The sequence below is a fragment of the Battus philenor genome, unplaced genomic scaffold (assembly GCF_028537555.1).
Source record: "Battus philenor isolate CCGP_79_NKW_IND1 unplaced genomic scaffold, ilBatPhil1.0.hap1 SCAF_3, whole genome shotgun sequence".
In the NCBI taxonomy this organism is placed as follows: Eukaryota; Metazoa; Arthropoda; class Insecta; order Lepidoptera; family Papilionidae; genus Battus; species Battus philenor.
In genome coordinates, this window is record NW_027181693.1 from 13,295,192 (window position 1) to 13,322,718 (window position 27,527).

Sequence of the window (27,527 nt, forward strand, 5' to 3'; positions counted from 1 at the left end):
CTAAATCTGAAGTAACAGTGCAACACCCGCCAATGTCCACTTGGCGGGCTTGTCCTTCGTTTTGAGGTTAAAAGTCCACACGTAGGTGGGGCCTCGGGTTCGAGTCTTGTAAACCGGACACTCGTACATGTTCCGCAGATCTTGTTTGTCTTGCGTTATAGCCTAAAGTAAAAAAGAAACGTGAAATTCTTTCTACATATTGACTATTCTGATAAAGTCGAACATGAATAAAGATTTTTTAACTACTTTTTCAATAAAAGTTGTGATTTTATTTAAATATTTATCATTAAACAAAAAGAAAAAAATTCTCTTCATTAATATATGCCAACTTAGTTTGATAATTAATATTAGATTAATTTTGCTGTCTATAGTTGCATTTAGTGAAATCGCAGTGCGGTATTATGGCACGCACAGAACGCTGCTGCCTATCATCAGGTAACTTGTTTGTGAGCAATGGCAATCCTATATAACTTATGCACTAAGTGTGAATTATTTATAAGATCGTATCCTGGTAATCGAATACGCGACCTACCACCGCAAGTGTCAGTTCTCCACCCCTGGGCTACCACTGCTACCAATTTAACTTATATGAACTTTTACTTATTAAATCAACTTCGAGGCAGTCATCGCCAACATATGTATAAATTTGTCTTGATTTGTTTCGTTTATATTTTTAACATATGTCAAGTGATACTTCGTTTATGATAATATTTGAAGATAAAGAGTAAAAGATGCGCTATGTTACATAACAAGCTTATTGCAGTGTCACTCAAAAAAGGGGAATGCTGCAAATAAAAAAATAACAATGGTGTCCATGTTTATAGTCTGTCAAGGGATATTGTCAAATTTTCTTTAATTAAATCGTAAATAAAAAGTTTTAACAAAAATATGAGCTTCAGTAGCATTTTTTATAATGAGCCGTCTCGGTATGTCTGGTGTACTTATTATATGTTTGTGTTTATAATAAACTTCCAACAGTACGTTTTCGGAAAATCTTATTATATTCGACTTAGTAAGAGTGTTTTTGAACTAGAACTCTTCTTTCTCTCCGTCTCTTCTTTCTCTACCATCAGTGCTTTAGGACCTCCAAACATTCATCATCAATTCAATTCAATCAACAACAATTTTTTAATAATAATTTTTATTCAAAATATGTATTTACCGTACTATAATTAAGTTTTACTTTTCAGTGAAATTTAAGTGAATTAGGTAATTTTTAATTTTTACATTTCATCACCATCATCATCATTTGAGAAGTATGATGTCCACTGCCGGTCTAGACCTCCCCATAGATCTTTACTAGATCGATAGGGGAGGTCGATTTGCAGCATTTTCCGACAATGTTATCAACGTTACTGATTCAACTATTAGTTAATAATTCTGTTTTTAGTTAGACCTACCCTAACATTAATAACTGGCATAGGTGGGAAGAGGTCTTTAAGCCTGGAGTCCATAATGATGCCCGCTTGGACGTCCCAACGAGCGCCTTCCATGAGCAAACCATGCACATATGCACCGTCTCGCGGTGCCGACCTGGAATCAGCAATCCTGTCGTAGGGAGAGCAGGATTAACAGTTAACACGTCACATCATGCAGCAAGCGCAAGCACATACTCTAGCAAAAAACACAAAGCTTTATTTACAAAACACGTAAGAATGTAACAATAAAACTAGTTCATGAACTCACATTCTCTTTCAATTTTAAAAAACAAAAATAGAATAACACAATTCAAGATAAAGCTTCAATACATCGAGATAAGCCATTGCTAAAAAAATATACTTATGCCTCAAAAAACGAAATTTTGTGTGTTCTTATTCTTCCTTTAAAGAAACCTACATTGGAACAGCTTAATGTTAATATAATTAAAAGTCTTTACTCACTTGTTGATAGTAATGATAGCATACTTACATATGCATAAATAATTAAAATAATAAGTCGCATAAGTTATCTCTAAATCAATATTATTAAATAATTATACTTTTTATTCGTAAAATTGATTATCAGCGAGGTAAAGGCCTATCGCAACCTTGCGCCGATACTCCCCTCATCTCAGCGAGTGCATACCTAAGGCGCGGTACAGCGGTTTCGGTAACACTAATATCAATTTGCTCTTGGTTTTTCGAATAGACAATTATATACCAGATTATATTTCACACTGGACATTTTAATAAAATTCCTAGAAATCAAGTATGATTATTCCATATTTTTAATAAAAATCAAATAAATAATTAGGACCCTCATAACTACTGGGCGGTTTATAACAATCGTTTTTTTTATGAATTATAGCGTCAGATTGCATTTTACCCCGATAGGCCCACCGTTTGTTAAATTATACAATAACATAGCTACTCTAAAAAAATGAGAAAATAATATTATATAAAACCAAATGCATACACAAAACACTGTTGAGTTGAGAATTTTTTTTAAATCTTGTGTTCAGCATTACAAGACTAAAAGCTATTACCATATTTCTACGAGATAACTCCTTCTTATAGCAGAGAACTAAGTAACATATAATGTACAGGCTTACAAGTAAGTAATTCTAACAACCTGCGAATAAGTTCCATCTATGATCAAATCAAGATCAATATTCTTGTGTCATATAAAAAATTACACGATATCAATAAAAAAAAACTTTCCAGCAAATTATAACATCGCGAACACTTTGCACCATGCTATTTACAAAAGTACATAGATATTATTTAACGACGAATGGAAATTGTTGTTTTATTTTGTTATACAAACAATACAATTAAACAGTATTAAACAAACGTAACTACTAAACGTACTGAAGTAATACAAGACCATAACAGCAATATTCCAGTTGGAATACTCTTTAACATATGTATGGCATGTTCGAACATAAATAAAAACTGACCGACAGAGTCGATAAACTCAACGACGAAATTAAATTTGATGTCTTTCTTAAAAAATTCCCAGAAAGCCCTATTGTTATTTAAAACAAAAAGATCTTACGTAAATTCTTCTTTCATTTTCTTAGTGACGTCGCATTGTAGACACATCTTGTCCAATGGAAGCTCATAGCGGCGTGCCGTGCTTTGCATGATAGCAGTCAACAAGCTCTGCGGGTTGAAAAAACCGGCCAGCCATACCGACGTGGGTAACTATTAAACAATAGGTTATAACTGCTAAAAAAATTCTTTTATTTAAAAAAAATAGTGTACAAATGAGTTCTAACTTACTTGCTGTCAAATAAACCGTGGTACACGCTATCCAAACATTAAATATTTTAGAAATAAAAAGTACGTCATAATAATGTAGGTAGAAAAGTTTCAAACTTCGGATTACTACATAAAATTAATTGTTGTTTACTATGAGCATTATCCTGTAGAATTTATCATAAAAATATATCGGATTGTCGCTTTTCAATATAAAAAATAAATAAAAATGAAATATTTCAGAATGATAACTTTATATACGGAATTAGGTGTAAAAGATTAAAGCTTTTTGCTCTTTACATTTACCATTGTAAAGATTTCACACCTATAATCAAGCATCCTGTATGTGGTAATTCAATCTTTGAAACGATTTATTTAAAACGTATTGATACTTTGTTTTATAAAAAAGAATGTTGATGTTTCTACGACATAGCTATGTTAGTTAATAGTTTTAATTAGCTAAGAGCACTTATGCTACTTACAACAAAATCAGTAGCCCATGTCTCTAACTCTCGAAGCCGAAGAAGTAAATCGACAAACCAAGCCGACAAACCCAACAAGGACGGATAGGCTCTATTCGCCCAGATGGCTGGCACCTGAGAAGAAAAACCCAGTTGACTATATTGTAATAAACACAATAATATACCAATATTTTGACTATACTCACTTGATCCAAGAATAAGGCATTTTCCAAATCTTCCATATCAGAAGTTATAGTCAACTCTCCCTGTAAATACAAAAATACACTGGAAACTTCATTTCAAACTTAATGTGAATTAAAACATTTTATTTAAAACTACATAATTTGTAAATAAATACGATTACTTACCTTTAGCCCTAAATCCAATTCCCTTAATGACCTCTTCATCTCGCCGGTTAAATGATTCATTCTCTCGCACTCTTGGAATGCAACAATTACGTAAGGCGTGCGCTCCTCGACTTTACCCATAATTTCGACCATGTTAAATTCTTCTGGAAGTTTTTCCATTACCTCGTCCAACATTTGTTTAACCTGTAGTCATTACATCTTTAAATGTATTATAATTATATTTACACACATTAAAGTTTAGGAAAAGATAAGGTTTAGGTATACATGGACCAAAGTGAAAGATAACATAAATAAATAGATAGTAAGATGCGAGTAAATGAAGGGATCCGAAGACGAACGAAAGTAACCAGTATCGTCCAGCGGATTGGCCAGTTCAATAGGCAGTAGGCAGAATAGATGGCTGCTGGAGCCGAAATATTTTCGAGCAACGTCGGACTGACATGCGTAACATAACATCGCCCGTAAAGGCCGGTTTTTACCGGTCCTATCAGAAATCTATGGAGGTGGCCTATGTCCAGAAATGGACCACCTGTACCTGCGGTGATGATGATGAAAGTAGGAATTTAATTCCCGGCAGATATTTCTCTTGTATGAATTAAATAAAATATAAACTACTCACTAACAGTGATGATACTAACTATAAATAAGTAATAAATGTGACATCTACAAGTATATGCTATAGGCAATAAGAAATATTTTTATAATTCAAATTGCCGTGAGATCACATGGCATAAATACCTTATCTTCTCTAGTAACAGTTGTTGCACCAGAGGCCTGTGCATCTCTTGGTTGCATTTCAAATATCGTTCTGAATAAATTCTCCGAAGTCGTTGTTAAAAATCCTATTTCGGCATTAGGATGCAGCCCATACAAGTAGGGTGATTCTGCAGGCATTGCATCTTCTATATATTGATGATAACCCGCGTAATCAGTGTTTGGTGGGGCAGGAAAACCAGGGGCAAGTTGTAGTTCACCATCAACCTAAATGAAGTGATATAACATAATCATTTTAATCATTCGTAATTCAATCAATCATGACGTAATTTTTGTTTATGTATTAAAAAATATATGGTCGAAGACCAGTGGGTAGACCCAGGTATCGCTGGATCGATCGCGTTAAGGCAGACTTGCGCGTATTGAATGTCAGCCAATGGCAGACGATGGCGCAAGGTAGAGGAAAGTGGAAGTCTCTCGCTTCGGAGGCCAAGACCCACTATGGGTCACTGAGCTAGCGGAGTAGTAGTAGTAGTAGTATTAAAAAATATATCGCCTGATCAAGCTATAACTTGAGAACGGCTTTACCGACTTCATTCATCTTATTTTATAAGCTACCTAATACTTTGTAGATCCTTATGGGAAAAATAGGTAATTGCGCATAATATTCAGGAGTTTCAGAAAGTATAATGACTATTAAAACTGCGCATTCGACAATTTTCTGCAAACTTAAAACGTTTGACAGTTCACTTTGAAAAATTTAGTTCAAAGTAATATGTCAAATTTATAAAACATGTTTGTAATAATTTGATATAATTTTTTATTGGAATGCGACGGACTTGTACCAGTGAAAATTTTGTCCGAGTAGCTAGTAACCTACACATACGCACATACATATTTGTATATATATATATACATATATAAGTATGTGTGCGTGTGTGTGTCTGTGTGCGTTAGTGTGTGTGCATTACTATGCACAAGTGAATTCTTAACCTATATACTATACTTACAAGGTCTGGTTGCATTAATTCCTCTAAGTACGCGTTACAAAGACGCCTGTCCCAATCATCTGTTATATGGCCTCCGTACATAATTTCGCCGAATAAATATCTAAGATCTTCCCAAGGTACTTTGGAATTGGCCTCCAAATAATTATATAAGACAAACACACTAATGGTGAGATCACCTGGAAATTAATTAATTTAATTAAAACACTTTAAAGCTAAACGTAAATATGTGAGTCATATATATAATTACATAAGATTCAATACATACCGACATTGAACGGATATATTTTGTTCCAACCTTGCGGCCCGAATTTTCTTCTCTCAGCTACAACTGCGTGGAAATAACACAAAGCGAAAAGTATTGCTTTGAATTCAGCTTCTTTTCCACACATCTCTAAAGTTTCTTGATTAAAGTTATCTAAAGCTTTATGTATGTTAGCCTTATGACATTTTTAGTAACGCGTCATGAAAAATAAAAAAATATTATAATGAATAAAATTGTAAAAGGTTACATTTAACATTACTATATTGTAAACATGTTTTAGTGCAGACCTGCATTCCCGTAGGAGGTTCGTTGGTAATTTTGATGCTGGATTCTAAAATTCCTTGCGGAATAATATGAGCTCCAGGTGTTGCAGCTGGTTCTGCCGAGATGAACAATCTAAAATCCTCATGACAACCCCCCGAAAAACTTTCCATTTTCTTCTCTAGACTTGGCAGCCATTTTTTTACTAAGTGAATATTCTACGAACGAAAACAATGTATATCATTTTTATTTATTGTTATTATTAGACTCATTATATAATATTGATAGTTACAATGAGTATAAAAGATAAATAATGTGAATTTACTTTGTAAAACTTCTTTATACAAGAAATGTGTTTGGTTTAGACTGACATCAGTTTGGCGCTTTATTAAATTAAGTGACAGGTTATTTAGTTTACTTGTAATTTACATGGGAGAGAATGTATTATTTTAAACATTTTCAATCCAACTTTCATCTCTTTATAAACCTTCCCCGGGTCTTACAGAAAATATGTAAAATCGCGTAATTAGGAATCGTTTACGAGTTTAGCGAATGTTTTTTTAACAAGTTTTAGTAGTTATTCCTTAGTTTCGATATCTTAATTCCTTTGAGATTAAAGTAAACAACTCGGCTACATGTTACTAAGGTTTGAAGTAATTTAGAACCATATTATCTTGCTTACCTGTAAAACAACCCAATGGCCCTTCTCTATAGCCTCATCCATTGCCTGCTCGGCAACTATTTCCTGTCCCTGACCCAATGATACATTATGAAAATTGTCTTTGTCAACAGAAAAACCCATTACTTTACCAAGCGTTTCAACGTCTTTAAGAGGATTTACACCAGGAGATAATATAAAGAATATTGGTGTCGTCGGGCTTGTTTCTTCAAAAGATTTACAGAATTCAACAGTTCTATTCTCTACGTATTTGGAACCCATTCTTTCTTCAATATATGCACTAAAACAAGGCATTATTATTCAGTATTGCAAAATATCATAACTTCATGGTTTGAAACTGCGACGTTTGTAGGTTGCCAATTCAATTCCCAGCAGCTGAACATTTGAATTATATAATATTGATACTTCTCACAAATAGTGAACAAAAATATAAAAACAGTGTATATTAAAACCAGAATTTAACAAAAAATATCATATCCATGAAATCTAACTAAGCCTACATAGTGGATTACAATTCTCTCATTGATGTTAAAATCATATGAAAACTCAAAATATAAAATAACGTAACTATTATTTATCAGTTTTTATCCAAACCAAGTCACTTAAAGATCAATGTCGGGGTAATAGTCAGTAACGTCTTAAAAATAGATGATTTATAAAAAATAGGTGATTTACTTACGCTACTGCATAAGTCATTCTATCTGGGCGTAAAGCTCTAAGCATACACAGTCTTTGCAAAGCCGTTTTGTTCTTCCATTCCTAAAAAAATTATAGCTCGTTTTGTTTACTTATTCCGAAAAAAATTCAACCAGATTCGAATAATTTTCGATAGATTAAAAACAGTTAATGTAAACACTGGTTACCTGTGGAAACTTTTCTCTTTCCGGACACTCCATTTCTACTATTTTCTTCCATCGTTTTGGTGACGTCTCTATGTCTCTATCCAGATTTCGGAATTCATCTTTACTAGCCAATGAACAAATTCCGCCCCAACTTTGATGTGATAGGAAATCCACAGGACTTGTTACGTGAGGTTTGATGGGGAACCGTAAGAAAAAGTCCAATTCCGCTGGAGAAATTTCTTCACTCATAAGGAGTACCTTCCGAAACACCAGAATTTTATCATAAGTTAACTATAACTTTTTATTACAGTTAAAACGTTTAAATTGTTACCTGAAAGGTCATCTGTGATGCGAATATCAGTTTGTCGCATTCGAAAAGGCCTCGAGATGTATACTGGAATACGGAATAGCTTATACAATCAATGAGATTTCTAACCCGTTGGTTCACTTCATCAGATGGTTCAGCACGAGAAATGGCTTTTTGAAACACCACACTAAAAGCCTGTAATTGATATTAAAATATTTTTTAACTTGTTATATAACAGTATGCCGAATATGTAGATACTATACGTTACCTTTAGCGAAAACTGATAGATTGGATTAATAGTGTTTAAGTCGTTAAGAATAAAATATAGTAAAGATGCCCTAGCCGATGCTGGCCGGTAGAATTCCCGCGCTTGATCAATTTGATGCGACGTCACTTTTGCTTCTGCAACCTACAATTTTTTTTTATAACAGCATGTTAGAATATCAAAACTTCAAATCAAATTAAGTGTACTAACTTTCTTCTCAATGTCTGCAGCTGTCTTTTTAGTGATTTCCAAATTTTCAACTAAAGCTGTGTCACCTAAAATATTTTCACCAGCCGACGACAATCTCGACAGCAAATCATCTTCAAGCTCTTTTAGTTGGATTTTAAATTCGTTTTGCTGTTTAGTTAAGTCTGCCTTCAATTCCTCGAGGTCAGGTCTCTCAGCCTTTACTACTTCGGCTAGCAGTTGATCTTCCAACCCGTCCCTTGTTACAGTAAAGTTTACCAAAGTAGTCTGTGCTTGCATTTCAGGCTTATAATGTGGATTAGCGAGCTTTGTGTGCAAAATCAATCTAAAGCTTGGACTATATTCAACTTCTTTGTCACCTATTTTTATTGCCCTGTCAAAATAAATGATGTTTTTTAAAATTATAGACTCAATGATTTTCCTATGAGAGAATCATATTTAATTAAAGATATTAGTTCATGACTCATATATCTATAATATTTAATAATGCAAATAATATACAAATAAATGAAAAGAAACATAAAAGCTCACCTTCCTTTTTTGATTAAATTTCTTCCCAGCAATGGATCTAATACAGGATCTACAGTTTCACCGATATTTTCGAGTAAAACAGTATCTCCTTTTATAATAGCTTTTTCAATGGTGTCAAGGTATCCTTTCTGTCCAAGACGTATTACTTGTAACTTTTCTCCGTACTTTTGCTTTATCCATTTTACTCCTTGTAACTGAGTGTACAGATTGAAAGTAATCAAAAGTAAGTTATTATAATATCAGTGCTTATACAAGTTAATAATTTTTTTTGTTATTAAAATTACCTGTGGATCAATCATAAGAGGCCAACGATCTGAATTAGAAAGTATTGTAGCGTTTTCAGTGCTCATTCGATCGGAAGGCAAGCCCTCATTCTGCCACATTGCTATAGTCGTGTCGTCTGTTAGCATTGACAAAGGGTCTAATCCCTCCGTTATGGGAATTGGAGGCTAAAAAAATAATAAGGATAGCCACCACACATTTAAATAAAAACGTCAATCTTTGGTTTAACTTACCTCCAGTGTTTTCAAGAATACAAGCCAATTTTTATGTAATAAATCTAGTCTGTATTGTTTTGTAAAACAGCCGACATATGATATGAAAGCACAGACAAGAAGTACGTCACCGGGTAAAGTGGTACTTTGTTGCATGAAACTGTAAGATAATAAAAAAATATTTAACGTATATCAATGGATCTTTTTGTACCAACATTTACAAATGAGTCAAAAATTATCTCTAGCGGTGTATATTTAGTTTTAATTTAATACATACTTAAAAACTGCTTCAGCCCAGCGAACATTTTCACTGGCAAGTCCATTTACTAGCCTATTAGCTAGCTGAATAGTTCTGTTGGTAGCATCTGCCTCTTGTTGGCACTTAAGTTTCTCTAAAGTAGCTTTTTCGAAGTCCGCTGTTAAAGTACCTAACTGTTCTTCTAGCGACTAAAAATAAGTTTTAGTTTATTTTAAAATTGCATGCAATATACATATATACATATATATAAGTTTGCTAAAGTAATCCTAATATACAAAATTATAATAGAAATACAGACCGCAACTTTAGATTTAATAGATTTTAGCTTTTCAGTGGCAGCCGCTAGCTCGGCGTTAGCCGCAGCTAAAGCTTTTCGTTTCGGCTCCACGTCACAGAATACTTCGTAAAATTTAATAATATTTATAACCCAAGCACAAAGTCCTGCTGCTGCAGCGGACTTCGACCTCACGAACTCTGTAAATATAATAAAAAAAATTAAAATAAAAATCGAAATGGAGACATTAAAATAAAGAAAAAGGTAATGTATGATAATGCCTAAGAGATAATCAGAATAGTAAAGGCTGAATGTTCAAAAACGACAAAAAAAAAAAAACACCTGGGAGATTATTTATATCTTACGAATCTTTTTCTTACTCCGTGGAGAAGACTGGACTAAACTTTTATATAATCAATGCAAATATCTCAAAATGAATGTTTCTCTTAAACTTTCTTACTTTTGTTTAAGATAAGATGATATCACTTAAATTCATATTACCTGGTTCAAATTCGGAATCTTTAAGATACGGTTGAATAGCCTTTATGACGTCAGGATGAATATTTTCTTTATCATAATGAACAAGCGACTCAAGAAACATATCCACTTTAGCCATCACCATCTGAAACAAAATTCTCAATAGAAGACAGTGCTACTGCAATTCGATAAAGATGTTATTATTTTTTTTTAATTTCCCTAGTAAAATAGTAAGCCTTTATATATATATATATATATATATATATATATATGTGTGTGTGTGTGTGTGTGTGTGTGTGTGTGTGTATGTGTGTGCGTGTATATATTAAATGATTACTAAATTGCCTACCTTTGCAGCTTTCCAACTTCTATCTTTAGGTATTTTACCTCCTGGAGCGAGTAGTACCATAACGGCAGCTGTTACATTTGTTACGGCACCCGGAGGCGAGCCAAAAGATTTAAGTTCTGTAAGATTGGCTTTATTTAATGTATTCAAAGCTTCCTGCGCCGCAACTAATGCAGGCTCAGCTTTAATCAAATCTTCCTCGCAATCTTTTTGTTTCTTTGCAACTTCTTCAGCGATAACTGCTACCTTTTCTTCCTCCTCGTCCGCTATAAAAACAAAAAATGTTAAATAATATCGGATTGCATTGAATTAGGAAGGGAATTGTATATATCGTTATTACCAAGTGCTTTTTCGCTTTGTACTTTAGCTGTCTCAACTCCAACCATCTCGATAAGTTTATCAGCAGCTTCGTTTTTTTGTTGTAATTCTATTTCTTGTATAGCCAATTTAGCTTTCAGTTCATCTACTTGAGATGCAGTACTTCTCAACTTTTCTAAACCATTTTCTAACCTGGATTCGAAGTAAAGGAAAACATGTCATCTTACAATAAAAAAATATTTTTCAAAATTTAAAATTTTGATCTTGTTTACCGATTTATCTTCGCTTGAAGTTCATCAGTTTTTTGATTAACAAGCTTTGCATATAAACTTATTTGCTCCAAGTAACTTTTAGGCGTTGTGTAATTATATCTTCTTTCATTGGCTAAATATGCTTTTGAGATAGAATTAACCGAAGTGTGAACATATGCCATGAATCTGGATATCGAATCTCGTAAATTTACCTATAAATTTAAAAAAGATATTCATTAATTTTAGTAATATAATTTAACTCCTTATAAAAAATTAAAGGCAATGTCTCAAGTATAACTTTAAAAATCTTACCGGTAAAACTTGCAGTCCTTCTAAGAATTTCATAGAAACCGATACTAGGGCTTCTTGAGGCCATTCATGAAACCAATTAATCGAGGTACAATTGATTAAAGCTGGAAATTTTCTGGATCTTACCCTCAATGTTGACCCAACAGGCGAAAAACACAGAACAACCTTTAATTGCTTTCGTACTCTGTCAATAAAAAACTTCCAACAAATTTCTCGGGTATCTGGGAGGCCAGCGCCTTTTACCTGCAATTTTTTTGTATATTTGTTTCGTTAATATATATAAGAAGGTTGAACATCTTATGCATTATAATCATCTGCTATCTTGTAGACGAACGTCTCACATTTGGCTTGCTTTATTTCAGAAAAAAAATTACCTCATTTCTTACGCCACCGATTATGTTCTCAATTTCATCATCGGGGAATAGATCTGCTACTTCTCCTGACGCCAATAAATCATTTATCAACACTAGAAATTGTTCATTAGCTACTTGTGCGTCGGTCATCAAGAACATAATGCCGACATTTTTCAAACCCGTCTTAATATACAAGCCTGTGAGTTCATGCTGAAAATTAATTAATAAAACTTCAATGTCAGATCAATGCAAATGGGACACAAATTTAAAAACAATAAATACTTTACCTTAAGATCAGACACACCATATCCTTTCTTTAATTGTATTTGTAGTACTTCTAAGCTCGATATGAAGGCAGCAAGTCGGGAAAGTGATTGTTTGCCGGACCCACCTACACCTACTAACAGAGCACTGCCTCTAGGACTTTCTAAGATTCGACTGATTCTACAAAAGGAATGTATTCTGTTTTATCTATTATTATCTTACATAAATACTAAATATGTTATGATTCAAACTAAGACGAAAATAAGTGTCAACAACCCTCATATACCTTCTTTTGGTTTCCTAGTTATCATTTATTTGCTTTACACAGATTTAATATTGTATAAATAACATAAAAAATGAACCTGCATATATGCATCATAGCATCTTCAAACAGCACTAGATTCATAGCGGCTATGAGATCGTTATAGCTCGCCATTGCATCTGTTAGAAGTTTATTGAGTTGGTCCCATGATGCAATAGGCATGTATTTAGGTTCACCAATACCACCAGCGAAGTGACAATAGATATTCGGGCGTTCAAAGACCACACCTTCGTCGATATCCTGAGAAAAGTTAATGTATTTTTAAGACGTGTACATATGTATACATGGTGACATAAATTATATTGTATAATGATCAATTCTCCTATGAAATTGATCCGAACATTCTGTATATGTATTTAAAACTTATACTTTTGTTAATTGTTGATTTATTATGACGTGTAAGTTTAGTTTTATTTATTTGTACTGACCATTTGTGTGTGCCAACAAATTCGAATCAAATTAAGGTCATCACATTAATTCAAGACCTTTTCACTGAAGTAGATGTTGATTATAATATAATTCCTAATGAGCATAAATCAAGCCTTACAGAAAAGGGACGGGTTGTATTTCATCAAAGATTCTAGTGCGTATTATGCTGTTCGCATAAAACCGTTCATTGTTTGAATAAATCATAAAAGTATAATGAAATTATTACCTCAAAATTTTTCTTACAAATGTCAATCTGCATTTTCAAGAACGCATCAATGTCTTTGTCCTCCGTGAGCTTATCTCCATATACCCTGTGAGTTTCATGCAACCACAAACGAATTAAATCCGAAGAACTCACAAGACATTCGTTGGTACTAAACAAAAAGCCCTGGAAAAAATAGTCTGTTAATCACCGTATTAATTTTTTTACGTAAAAATACTTTGTTAATTTCTTACCTGAAATACGTTTGATAAATCTCGAAGATTAAAAATGTAGTGAAACTTGATAGCCGTAGGCAAGAATACTTGTGATACTTTGTTATGCAAAGCTATTGTTGCTGTTACAACATTTGCTGAAATTAACAATTTATTAAAATATCATTGTGTATATATTACAAGAAGTATTCAATAGAAGCTGTAATAGATGAAGGTCACCCTAACAAAGTATTTACTCTCATTTTAACTATGTTTTATTCTGTACAGCTTTATATTTAATTCAGGCATTTATCATTAAATGTTATATGTTTAAGTTTTAATAAACAAAACAATCGTAAATATTTTCTTATCGATTAATTAACTAATTCATTTCTTTTTCTTCCCCTGTTTCTTTATACTTTCTAAGGCAGTAGCGATCCAAAGCAGTTTGATGTTTTTTATTAGTTATTGTAATATATTTATAATTAGCATTATACCTTATTTGTTATAGGGATATATGTGAAATGCATATGTATGTATATTTGTATATATTTGTTTTGTACACGTTAAGTACCTATTTGTACTTCAACCTTTTCCATACTATGGTTTGTAAAAGATTGCCTTTTGTGATAAGACTACCCAATTTATATTTTGTTTATTATAACTATTTAAATTTATCCTAGTGTGTACATTAAAGAATATTAACTAAATAAATAGTCAAAAGACAGGACACGCATAAAATAATACAATCAGATAAGGTAAATAATTGTACAATCATACTTACTTGATAATTTAGCGATTTGACCACTAATTCTCAACTCAGGATTCACTAAATGTTGACTCAGTATAGAATGGTAAATATTATTTAAAGCCTCTGTGTTGGGAAAACTGATGGCGAAAACGCAAAAATGTCTTTGCAACCTTGGGTTGATAGTAAAACTTCCGGAAGTTGGATTCATACAAGATACATATTGAGTATTATGAATGTCTTTAAGAGTCAACTTCGTTCTATCATACCAATGGTTATAATCCAGATGCTGCCTTATAATTGTATGAGGCTGTACGGTACCATAAGCATCTACTTCGGGCATATTCATATCGTCTATAAAATATATCAACGTCTTATTTCCAGGTGGTCCGTAGTTTCTTCCGGCTTTTTTCTCTAAAGGTTTTTCCAATACCTTCTGTAGCATTTCTGAAGACGTGTAGAAGTTAAATGGAACGGATTGTACAGCATAGGCTTCCGATAAGCTACGATAACAGAATAGATACGATTAGTAATTAAGTTACTGTTCTTTTACATAAACAACGTAACAGCTAAAATATTAATATGAAACCTCGATAGTTATGAGTAATAATATATTGACAGTGTAACCTATATATAGTATTACTTTAATCAAATAATATTTGTAAAACACCTTTGTAGCTTTTCATTGACCAAAACCGTCTTTCCGCATCCAGCGCCTCCTACTAACATTACGGGATGTCTATTTCTCATTAATAAATCCAAAAAATATCTAATTCGTATAGTTTCTGCTGTAGGCACAAGTACCGCCTGAAACATAAAAGCAATATGAAAAATTCAAACTTTAATAAAGTTTTCTCGTTTATTGCCGTCTTGCACTTTTTTACCTGCAATGGGATGTCTGAATCCAATTCAAACTTTGTGATCTTCTCAGTCCAAGGCGTAAATTGTTTGGTTTCGGAATCGATGTAGTAATCAAACACGGTTCCTCCTTGTGGGAATTTAATAGTTTTAAACTCATTAACCCACCATTTGGTAAATTCTAAAAATTTAACTTTTTTAATAGAAACAGTAACATAAAGAGGTTTTAATATATTAAAAGTGGATAATAAATCACCTATTCTATAGTCAACGTTAGTATCCTGAAACATAGCTGAACCAAAAGCCCATACGCATGCAAAAACGAAAAAAATATCATGCCACTCCTTCGGGCAGTCCGCTGGGGTATTCTCAGGTACAAGTAAGCAATCAAGAAGATGACACAGCATTTGTACATGAGCCATATCAGCTATGGGAGTTATTTTCTTGAATCGATTTCTGACGGTTTCGAGACAGGGTGGAATATATTTATCAAAAAGTATAACCAAATTCGACTTCTCTGCGGGTACTTTTCTTGTTTCAATCCAACTTGTTACATAACTGCAATAAAATTTAATAATAATAGAACGAAATTATAATATCTCTTATTATTAGTATATTGCTAGGCCAAATTTATGTCACTTTAAACTAATCAATTACTTACGGGTTCCATCCTAAATCTTGAGGATTTATATACAAAATTCCAGCTCTTGAAACCGTAGCTGGTGTGGCTGTTCGTAAATTTGAAATCTCAAACATGAGCCTCATGGTTGGAGTTAATGCAATCCTTTCATTGCTTGCCAATGTCAAAATTTTATTGTCATCCATGACTGTATTTAACGATTCAATCCACATTGGATCTATGTCTCCATCTAAAACAATCCATTTCGGACTCTCCCCAACGATATTTGCTTGATCCCTCATAATTACTGAAAATAATCCATCCTTCCATTCTCGTGTAGCAGGGTTAATAATACCAAACAATTCATCATTAGTAACTGCTTTAGGATTTAAGTCATTATATAATGGTTTCTTTTTTAAATTTTGATATGTTTTAAAAAGCGTTTTCCACACTTGCGTTTTGCCAGTACCGGCATTGCCGACTATAAATACAGAATGCCGTACTTCTAACAACTCCTCCAATTGTACTACTTTTAGGATAAAATTATCTTCAGGCTGAAGTAGCAAGTCCATCGCTGCTTGTTTCACAGTTCTTTCAAACTCTAAATCTCGTTTTCTTGGTACTTCGAGAGCAGGAAATAAATCTCCTATTAATCCCATAAATACGGGCATGTCGTCAGTTACTATCTTTGGTATATTAAAATCACGCAGTGTTCTCATTAAAACTTCTTCTTCAGCTCTTCCAGGGTCACCTCTCTATAAAATATCAACAAAATATTTAGAACTTAAACGATTTAAAATCTTTAGAATATTTTTCAAATTACCTTTAAAGATCCAGCAACTACTAGAACCGATTTAATAGCTCTCAATCCCCAGTCATAATGGTCTTGCTTTGATAATAATTCTTTACAAAGTGTGTACAGTGTAATAAACTTTCTAGCAAGTATTTTCGCATCTTGAAATCCTTCAGCAACTAACATTATCTCACAAATTAGTTCGAAATCAGGAACGACCATCGCGCATGGTCTGAATAAAGCTTTCAAGTTTTCAGGTAATTCTGTCCTGCCAGCATACCCTGGATTCATAGTTATAAAAATACCGACTGTTGGTACTAGTACAATCATTTCTCCCATAAAGTTGAAAGTTTTCTTTTTGTCTCTGAAAATTAATATCGATAATGTAATATGTATGATTTATTTTATATAAATGTTTAATACTGGTATTACCTTATTGCATCTTGCACGGATTTAACTTGTACAGCAACTACTGATAACACTTCTACTGATATTCTATTGAATTCGTCAAAACATCCCCACGCACCAGTTTGTGCTAAACCTTTATAAATATTACCGCAGGACTGTAAACCAACAAATCGTACAATTTTTTAACAATATAGTGTTATTTTACATACTTTAAAACAATATTTACCTGATAATCCATCTGTTCTGAACAGTTAAAGACATAAACCATTATGCCTAGAGCTCTGCCTAAATCCTTCGTCGTTTCTGTTTTCCCAGTACCTGCTGGACCAGCGGGGCCTCCTCCCATGATTAAATGTAACGACTAATGAAACAATTATGTCCATTTACTTAATTTCAGAATATCTTATATTTTATAATAGAAAAAAAATACTTCTAAATTTAAATGAAAGTTAGTGAAGAAGTTACCTGGGTTAATGTTATGTAACATCTATCAGTCAATGGAGTAATGACCAACCTAGGAGTGTTTCCTAAATATTCATAGCTGTATTTAAATTGAGCATCACAAATATTTGCGAAGCAGTGAGATTCTTTTTCGTCCCATCTAAAAAAAGATTTTTAAAACCGGAGATTAACTAATTACAACAAGAATACATTCTAGAATGTTTATCCTAGTTTATGTCATTTATAGAGATATGATGACTACTTGATATTATACTCAATTTTACACCTGTGTCTCAGCTGCGATTGCCACTGAAATGCCGATCCCGCTTCTACTTTTCCTTGAATAAGTTTGCTAACTACGTCTCTTGAATGCACGTCTATTGTACATATTGTCATGATTTTTTGACGGTCTTGCTTGCTAAGTTCACCGATTAACAACGTTATAAGTGTACTCAATTGCGCAAGTTGTTTCTTGTAATAATCTTTAAGTGCATTATCATATCCTTCTTCCAATCTCGCAAATGCCATATTCACTTCCGTGGTCCACCAGATTTGCGAGCAACACAAGGAAACCTGAGCCATATAATCAAAGAGCCATTGTTCACGAGGTTTTTCTTCGTAAGACACAATTGCTTCTCCGAAATATTGGCGAATCGAAGATCTCATTATTTCTTGTAGTCTATTTAACCAAATTTCCACCTTAAAGTAATAAAAATGTATTAGAAAAATGGGTAACAATTAAGTAATTGAATGTTACATAACTGTCCACAATAATATTCCTTACCGGCCCAGTACAGTCACAATTTCCATGAAAAGGAACATATTCTCCATCTTTAGCGATCATCCCCGCTGCCGGCTTCTCTGTTGGTTTTTCGTTTTTAATAAAATTTAATTTTGCAATTGAATCAAAGAGCTTAGTCAAATGTCTAAAATATAACAAAAAAGATATTTAGTTCACGACAAAATAAGATATATTTCATTTATGTATATAAAGATATGCACCTGACCACTAATTCTGCTTGATTGCCGTTAGATAAAATATCCAGTAAATCCGCCGAAGACACGAAATAAAACCGAGGAAACGCCAATCTCTTTGTTTCCAAATATTCAGCTAACGCTTTTTCGCAAATTATTAAGTCCTTTTGTAAGCCATCTAATGTCTCTACTAAACCTTTTTTGTTTGTACCGTTTACAACGTTAGGAGTTTTAGACATATCTTTGGAAAGAATCTGAGAAAGGAATAAACATAATTCGTTGAAAGAAATAGAAAAAACTTCTACTTTGCGAAGAGTTTACAAAGTCTTGCCTTAAATTCAGAATCAATTCTATCAAATCTTGCGGAATCTTCGGGTAGTTGCTTTCTTATATCCTCTGAGCTCATAAAAATACTTTCTAAGTGAGACCAAGTTCTTTGTACTTCGAACCATACAGAAATAACTTGATCAGCTACTGACAGCTTTTGTTGCCAACTCGAGACTTCTTCCAAAAAGTGGGCAATGAATTTTGATGTGATTAAATTTTGAAGTTGTACCTGAAGAGTTTTTAATAATTAAGAAAGGTTTTAGAACTAATTCTAGCAAGTTTTTACACGAAAACGGAAGATTTACCTGATTCTCTTCCAAAGTCTCTATTAGCTCTTCACTTGCCCTTAACAAAATGCAACCGGTTCGCGTATGAACTTCTTGCTCGAATTCCATTCCACTCCAAGTAGAGTTAAGGTCTTTTAATATTTTTTCCATTGACATCTCCTTTACAGCTTTATCAACTATATTTTTTACTTCCTCCTCACATTCATGCAAATTAAGGGCCAGCAAATCGGCTAAAGTTGTATTTACATCCATAACAATTCTCACCTAAATCAACACAATATACTTTACTACACACCAACTTCAGGAATTTTATTACATTATTTTAAATTAATTATATTATATTAAATTATATTTAAATTAATTATATGTTAAAATTTATTTTAAATAATTTATTAAACAGTGTTTGTGACTTCATACAAGATATATACAATCAAGTTTAAGCGTGCATAAAAGTATTGCAGAAACAGAAATTTATTCTTGACATGTTATATATAAAGTTGAAAAGTAACATTGCATTTTTCATATTTATACTTACCGTAAGTTCAGGTGGTAATGCGGCTAAGCTCTGTGAAATATAAACGTATTTACATTCCCGTACATAGCACATAATAAGACATTCCATTCCAACATGATTATGAACTTAAATCAAAACCACTATATTTATTTACAATATATATTGTTATAACAAAAACAAACAGACCGCATGCTGTTATAGAACAAAAATAATTTTACAAACCATGCTTTTTAATACCAATGTATTCATGTCATCATTTAAATGCAGCCATAATTTGGTTTATTTACATAAATATTTACAAAGTTATTTACAGTTCAATTATAAATTGAATTGATAACACGATACCTTCGTTGTCCTCATAAGTTGATCCCAATGTCTTTCTCTGATTGCAGGATTTTGTAATTCGGCCACTGCACGTAAAGACGTTAGCATATTCTTTACAGTAGCTTCTAGGTTGATGTATGTATCCCAACTAAAAATTAATATTTAATAAAAAAATTGCATCGCTTATGTAGACGAAGACAGACTATAGTGCTACCGAAACCACTGTACCCTTAGGAAAGTCTGCAGATAAATAATATCATGAGTGCCTCCACCGAGAGCGTTGACGGCGATCCGATGAAACGGCCGATACTCATCCCTAACTTGCCGTACGCATACATAAGGCGCAGTAGAGTGGTTTCAGGAGCACTGTTAATGACGGAAGGAGGCTTCTTACCTTCTCATCTCCTTGTCTAACAATCTTATTTCCTTTGCAAATTTCTTACATTCAATATCCATATTTTCTACATCAATTTTTCTCCACGGCGTCGTTTTCCAATCCTCTATACTTGTGCGTACTATGTACACGTAATCCCAGAGTTGCTAGAACGATCGAAAATCGTGGTATAAGTTATATATAAAAGTCAACTAACTTGTTATTATTATTTGTCATTACCTTCAACATGCGTAATTCTTTTCGACACTGTTTTAAAAGTTTAAATTCAGGTACATTGACTTCAAACAAGGAACCCGATTCTTGGATACCTTTCATCTCATCCTCTAAATGCAACACTTCGTTATCAACTCTTGACATCACGGCATATGGATCATCGCAATCATATTTAAAGAACTACAATCACAACGTCATAAATTAATTACAATTAAGAATTTCGTAATTTTTTCCAATGTAACAAAAAAATATTTACATCGTATCTTTTAAACACTTCTCTATAGTACGTTATATGCATATCAAACATTGTTATCTTTTTTCTAATACATGCCACTTCGGCAGCTTGTAGTGGTGCTACTTGTTGTTTTACAGTAACAGCTAATTTTTTAGTAGCTTGCCATTGTTCTGGTAGTTCCTGTAAAAAATGACTTCTTGTAGCCATTGATTTAATTTGTAAAGAAGCATTAATTATTAATTTATTTATCAAATACACTCCACGGCAGTGCGCCGGCCACGTAGTATGAAGTATGGGGAACTAATCGCCGTCGGAGCCTTAAGGTTCTAGAGTGGACCGGCAACCAAAGCGTAAGAAGTCCACTGTCAAGGTGGATAGACAGATATGGATAGATAGAGAGATAGTGGTTGAAATGTTTACTCTCGACAGTCTTGATTTATTGTTGAAACAAATTACCTATTCATAGATTGTGTTGATGTAATAATTCAGTAAATATATAAGTAAATAGTTAACTAAGATTTAACAGTGGATAATACGCATGCTATTATAATATTAATAAAATAACGAATAAAATACAAATACAGTACGAGCAGAAAGTACGCCTACTTGTAATAAAACGTTGACTTCCTCCGGTATGTCCATATCGTAAAATTTAAGCAATTCAATAGTTTCAGTCAACGGCTGAAACATATCATCTGTAGTCATCGCTCTATCCTTTACATTCATCAAATATCCCATTACAGTAACCAACGCCTCATAATTGCCTTCTGGGACTGGTTGGAGTAAACCTATTTATTAAAAGAACCAATTAGAAAGTTTTTTAACTTCTGTCTTATACTAGAATACTAAATATTACCTTCATCGGCCTGTCTAATAAAGTTTCCTAAATCACTAAGACTGGAAATTACGTTATTAACTAAATGCTCTTTGTACATGTTACCCCACTTTCTTACTGTGTTTAACAAAGCTTGACGAAACGGTCTTATATCAACCTGTAAATATATATCAATTAATTTCTTAATTAAAACAAATTGAAATCATTCTTATTATATTAAATAGAATGTGCTTTTAATTACCTGAAACCAAAAATTAAATACTTTATGTGATTCCATGTCTTCAATATCCAAGAAAAGATTTTCGTAGTGATCTATTTGTTCCCTAAATGCTTCCATCTTAGGAGCACAAGGGGTAGGTGGTTGAATATCTTTATCTTCTGAACCGATTCGGTCGATTTCATCCGGATTTAATATTCGTCCATAAACGAGGAATATTTCCATCACAGCGTCTCTTTCCTCCAACCACAAATACGAATAGTTTTCAAATGTTTTACAATAATCATTGGCCTCGTCAATAACCTAATAAAAATAGTTTGATCAATTATTTATTTATAATTAAATACTATTTAGTACAGGAATACTGAGGCAATTAGTTTTACCCGCTCAATGTTACATAATATTTCTTCTTTCATATCGACTATGTCGATATTTTCTACAATTTCGTCTTCGTAAGTGGTTTCGTTTTGTGGATCTATTCTTTTAACCAAAGTTGCCATTTTTAAAATATCGTTTATAAGATTTTTTATTAAAGCCGTGAAACCTTTCTCATCGTCTGGGTCTAAGCTCGGAACGAACATCATATCAGGTTCCCATAACTCCAATTTTGCTTCGAAAAGAGGTGCTAATTTATTTTTAGGGTTCATATGCTCAGATATGTAGCTAAGACTAAAAAAAATATTGAGTTAATATAAAAGGTTAATATAAAAGTTAATAAAAAAGGTAATTAATGATTTTACATAATATCTACATACCTGCAGGCTATAGATTTAAATAAACATTCTTGGAACAGAGAATCTACAAATGCAACATACGCCAACCAGATTTCGCTGCCCTGATTCTCTTGCATGTTGAAAAGCACCATGTTTTCGTTGAGTAACGTTTCAATACGATTAGCAGTCATTTGGATTTCACCATACCGCTTCGTTATTCTCTCACAACGATCATCCAAGTTCATTAGCGTATCCTAGATAATAAATGATACGTGTATTAACATTTCTTTAACTTTAGCATTAGCACAAACTATTAACTAAAAAAATATTTATTAAAACGCTAATGACCATAAGTACATACCTTTTTTCCGTCTTTTCTTTCAAATAACGGTTGCGTAGCCCAAGCTTTCATTACCGCATTCATTTCTTTTAAGTTATCTTGTATTTTTGACATACGCTGATATAAATTCCCTACCAGTTTATGCAATTCTTCTGAATAGTTCCATAAATCTAAAAGAATTAAATAATGAACCAAAATGATTACTATTTATTAGTATTAAATACTTCAATTAGATATGGTGTGGTGGTTATTTCTTCTCGGAATTAATAATAATTCATTATTTTATTCTAAATTGATAGCGCCTCAACTAGTGAAATCGTTGGCATAAGTATTATAGTATTTCCTTCGGATATAGAACATCCGTAGATAAAGGAAATTAACCAACAAAACCCAACGGATTAGGAAGTTAAGATGATATTGCGGTGGCAGCCTAGAACAGATGGCCTCAGGAGCTTTGAGATTCTGGGTTTGAGACCATAGACCAGCAAGCGCAGCGTAAGAAGTTCACCCAAACGCTAAATACATACCGCTTCCAACCGCTCATTTTGAAAATCTATGGAGAAGGCTAATCTCACCTGTGCACGTCATAAAACTAAAATAATGATGAATGATCACATTTGTATCACTTGATAAAATGGTTTCAAAAATATGTATTTTCAATTACCCTGAGAATTCCAGTTGAGTTTATTCTGAGCCATTTCAATTCTTTGATCAATTGCTTTTATTTCATCTTCAACTAAGTCAAACTCCACTTTCTGACTGTCCTTTCTAATTTGATTATACCAATCAATAGTTATACTAAGATTGATTCTATACTGCCTAAACGTTTCTTGTTTGTCGAATAATTCCAAACTCTCACTAGGTAAGAAATTTTGTACGTCCGTATTGTTTCTCATGTGGCGAACTTCTTTCATAAGTTCTAATAGCTGAAGAAATAAAATTAACTTTGAAATATTTACATACCGTAAACGCATTTTGTTTAAAGTGTTTGCTAAAAAAGTCATAAGTGTTCAACTTTTAACATGTACTTACTTTTGGACTAAAATTTAATACTAAATCTAAACCTTGTCTTGCCAGAATCGGTTTGTTTGTCAATTCTTCAATAATTTTGGGAACAGTAACACTCCATTCATTAAAATACTTTTTTTTAAATTCACTTATGTTATCAATAAGTTTTTCGTATCTCGCAAACAATTTAATAGCCTCAGCCGCATCCGTAATCCTGTATGAAAAGTTCCATGTTACTGTATTTTAAGTGATATTATATTTTCGTAGCAAAAATTAAATCTTTTATATTCATCGTTTCCTTTTAATTTATCTAAAAATTATTATCTTTGATGCTACTCTTCCGTACAAGATTCAGCGTGTACGTGCTAAATCAACATAAATATTTAAAATTTTATTTAATGTTAAAGAAGAAATTAAGCCAGATAATCAGCTTTCGCAATTTGCCCCACCCAGATGACTTACGGATGCGGCAAATTGCGAAAGCTGGCTATAGGCTTGGTGATCCTTGTAGCCAGCATGTTCATGTACAGCAGGCCTCCTGCAATGGGTGGCATAAACGCATCAATCTCCATATGCCCGTATCTCTCAAGGCGATTCGACTGCTCGGTAAATAGTTCCTGTAAAATACACATCTCCGGTAAGAAGCATTTTTAATTTCTTTTATTAAAATATTGCTATAATGTACTTGCCTCACAAGTTTCTAGCTCGTTTTGTAACATTGCAATAATTTCCACATATTTAGCTGTAAATTCGTTTCTAATCAGTGGTCGGTCTAAAACGGACCCGACAATGTCTATTAACTATAACAAAATAAAGTAATTTATTCAAGTAAAAAGGGAGACATTTGAATAACATAGTTTCTTCAGAATTGACTTACTTTAAAAATAGCTTCCAAGGTTGAACAATTGTCAAATGCCTCGGCCAATACTGTGGATAGCTTAAGATCTAAATCAACAATATTATCCTGGAATTCTTTAAAGTCGGCATTAAATGTTTCATCGTCTGGATCCAAAACGTCGTAAGATTTTGACGCGAACTCATGAAAATATGCATCAAATTCCGCTGAAACATCTCTGATTTGTCCACTTAAAACGCGGCCTTTCATTCCACCTATCTCAATTTTTTCAAGTTTTTGAAATTCCAAAACGGTTTTAAAAAACCATTGAATAGTGTCCAACCGTTCCAGAAATTTATTCATACGTTCGAAAACAACATTCGGATGAAACGTCCAAGGTATTACAGTTCGATCAACGAAATATTTCGGTAAGTTTTCTTTGAAATACTCGAAAGTTTGTCGAAACTTTTTCAAGATGTCTATCGTTAGTTGAATGCGTTGCCTTGCTTCATCGATATCGCTATGGAATAGTGTACCTGGATCTAAGCATTTCTTTGCCTACAAAAATATCCATAAATTAGAATACGCATAAACATAGATTATTTAATGATTATTTTCCTTATTGGTTACCTGATATATAAGTAAATTACATATCTGTTTTATTAGAACCATCAGTTTCGATGAACTACAATAGTATTTCGAGTCTCTCCAAACCATACAAATCACGTGAAACAACGGTCGGAACAACGGTTGGCATTCAGTAAAATCAGTGTCTTCGAGTGCTTGAAAATGTTTTTCTAATGTTTGTAGATATAAATCAATTTCACGAGCTTCCGCCAAAGCTAAGAATAATTTATCAATTAACATCATCAAATTAAAGCATGTAAAAAAAGACTTATATTATTTTAAAAAATAAGCTTGTTACCTGAAACAATATTTTTGAACAAACGACTAAAGCACGGGTAATAGGCTGATGTCGTTTTTTCTAATATAACTGCCATACATCGCACTCTTTCTGTGCGTAATTGATCATAAATGTAATTTAAATTACTTAATCTTGATTTCCAAAATGCTAGTTCTGGGAAAATAATGCATAGTCTAATATGAATCATAAATGTAATTTTTAACGAGGCCACTAAATACTTAGCTTTCTTAACGATAAAATGGTATTTCTATAATTCTTACGAAAGTTCATAATCAATTATTATTATAAATGAATCCTAATTTACTTTTCCATGAAACAAATATTTTTAAATTAAGTATAATATTAAGGAGCTGCTGAGAAATTTAACGAAAAAGAAGTTTTTCGCATAGACGACCTTTTCAAAGTCGTCGGAAGACGCACGATGCAGGCCGCTTACCATTGCTCCCATTGGAAATCTATGTGAGAGGTCTATACCCATCAGTGGATCGAGTAGTGATGACTCGTAAAATAGGTTAAAAATAACGAAAAACTCAACGAACGAAATGAACATAATTAAAATAAATAATCTTATTTTTCTGTTCAACGTACTCAAGAAAAATATTGCTTTTTCTTTTTAATTGTTAATCCAGTGTTTGTACACTCTGATACCGATTGGTGATGAAGCCTTCGTCGCTATAAACTGATTAAACATATAATAGTAATACCCTAGCCACTCTTCTATTGTACAGCAGCATGTACGTCATATTTAGAAAAAACGCTACAAAAATTAGACACAACGTATCGAACTATATACTTAGCCAATATGTGGACAGCATACTTGTTACGTAACTATTTACAGTTTAATTTCAAGTACATCATTGGATAATAAAATCTAAGTATAATTTAGAATTAAAATAAAAGTTATATGTTATTCTAGATTAAAACTAGTCCTTACCAACATTAGGTAAAGGATTTTGTCCATTTTCAAATGCTTGCGACGAATCTTCCATCATAACGTCGTTGATCTGTTGTGCCCATTTTATAATAACGCCTTCAATCGCGCTTTTTAAATAGAGGTCAACTTCTTTTCCTTTCAGTATTTCTTTTTCGGCCTCGTGAACTAATTCAACTCCAACGGGCATCGGAAGCACAGTCTGTCCATTCACTTTGCCTTTAACCTACACATAGAATGATATAAGGACTAACAGCAGTTATATTTGTCTTTAATTTAGTTGTCTGTCATACTAAGATAACATGAGTTAAGGATTAAATTTTAAACTATACTTAGAAAGTCAAACATAAACTAGAATTCATAAACACACCTCATAGACCGTACTCTTAAGATTATGAATTTGTTTCAGAATATCTTGCGAAACAACCAAAGGCCATCCTTCATGATTTAGAGGGTTAGATAATAGAGGTACAAATACCTCGTCGACCAGTGACGCCAGTTCGTCTATTAACCTAGGTGCTAAATCACCTAAAATAATGATAATAATTAAGAATGATACAGTGTTATAACTCTAATCAAAATATCTCTAGATTATATTGTTAAGATACTCACCAAAAATAACCATATCGGCACAGTTCTCTTTTGGAACGACATCTGGCTTCTTTTTTATGAAATATACCGCTTTATTCTTTAGATAACATGGAAAGGATATAACGGGTACAAGCTGCGCTGCGTGCGTTAAGACTACAACAAGAAGCAAAGGCAGAGGCTTGTCCACAAATTCTTTTAATATGGACCGGTGCTCTTCTATACTAACTAATCGCATCCATTTCTCTGGTTTAAGCTTTAGCGATTTCACAGCATACGAGCCGATGAAATCGAAACGTGGGTCTTGGACCGACGTCGAAGGACCGGGCTGGTCCATCGTGAATTATTTAAGTTATGAAATCATTTTGTACAAGAAGCGATGAGCTTCTTAAGCCAGCAACTG

General features: G+C 33.0%; 1 protein-coding gene across 1 annotated transcript; it reads right to left on the minus strand.

Moving 5' to 3' along the window:
* Dhc93AB (Dynein heavy chain at 93AB) lies at positions 1–27,461 on the minus strand. The gene is made up of 66 exons (XM_068770417.1): positions 27,149–27,461; positions 26,907–27,064; positions 26,540–26,762; positions 25,606–25,758; positions 25,311–25,522; positions 24,723–25,238; positions 24,535–24,645; positions 24,308–24,462; positions 23,870–24,059; positions 23,502–23,763; positions 22,859–23,007; positions 22,540–22,751; positions 22,168–22,453; positions 21,809–22,087; positions 21,589–21,724; positions 21,339–21,520; positions 20,754–20,912; positions 20,504–20,677; positions 20,285–20,430; positions 19,912–20,038; positions 19,588–19,617; positions 19,071–19,316; positions 18,770–18,994; positions 18,466–18,692; positions 18,248–18,389; positions 17,750–18,162; positions 17,488–17,623; positions 17,249–17,383; positions 17,047–17,177; positions 16,645–16,978; positions 15,864–16,576; positions 15,459–15,760; positions 15,229–15,383; positions 15,015–15,151; positions 14,381–14,847; positions 13,639–13,754; positions 13,409–13,570; positions 12,794–12,993; positions 12,455–12,611; positions 12,189–12,377; positions 11,818–12,057; positions 11,527–11,717; positions 11,277–11,446; positions 10,940–11,202; positions 10,615–10,735; positions 10,138–10,313; positions 9,858–10,027; positions 9,602–9,740; positions 9,371–9,535; positions 9,087–9,280; positions 8,559–8,928; positions 8,352–8,492; positions 8,108–8,278; positions 7,798–8,034; positions 7,614–7,693; positions 6,938–7,214; positions 6,282–6,473; positions 5,998–6,169; positions 5,733–5,908; positions 4,747–4,989; positions 4,009–4,191; positions 3,847–3,906; positions 3,662–3,775; positions 2,977–3,125; positions 1,401–1,533; positions 1–162 (listed from the first exon to the last, which is right to left on the minus strand). The coding sequence occupies exons 1-66, from the start codon at positions 27,459–27,461 to the stop codon at positions 1–3; spliced, it is 13,449 nt and encodes a 4,482-aa protein (XP_068626518.1).
* Positions 27,462–27,527: the final 66 nt, after the last annotated feature.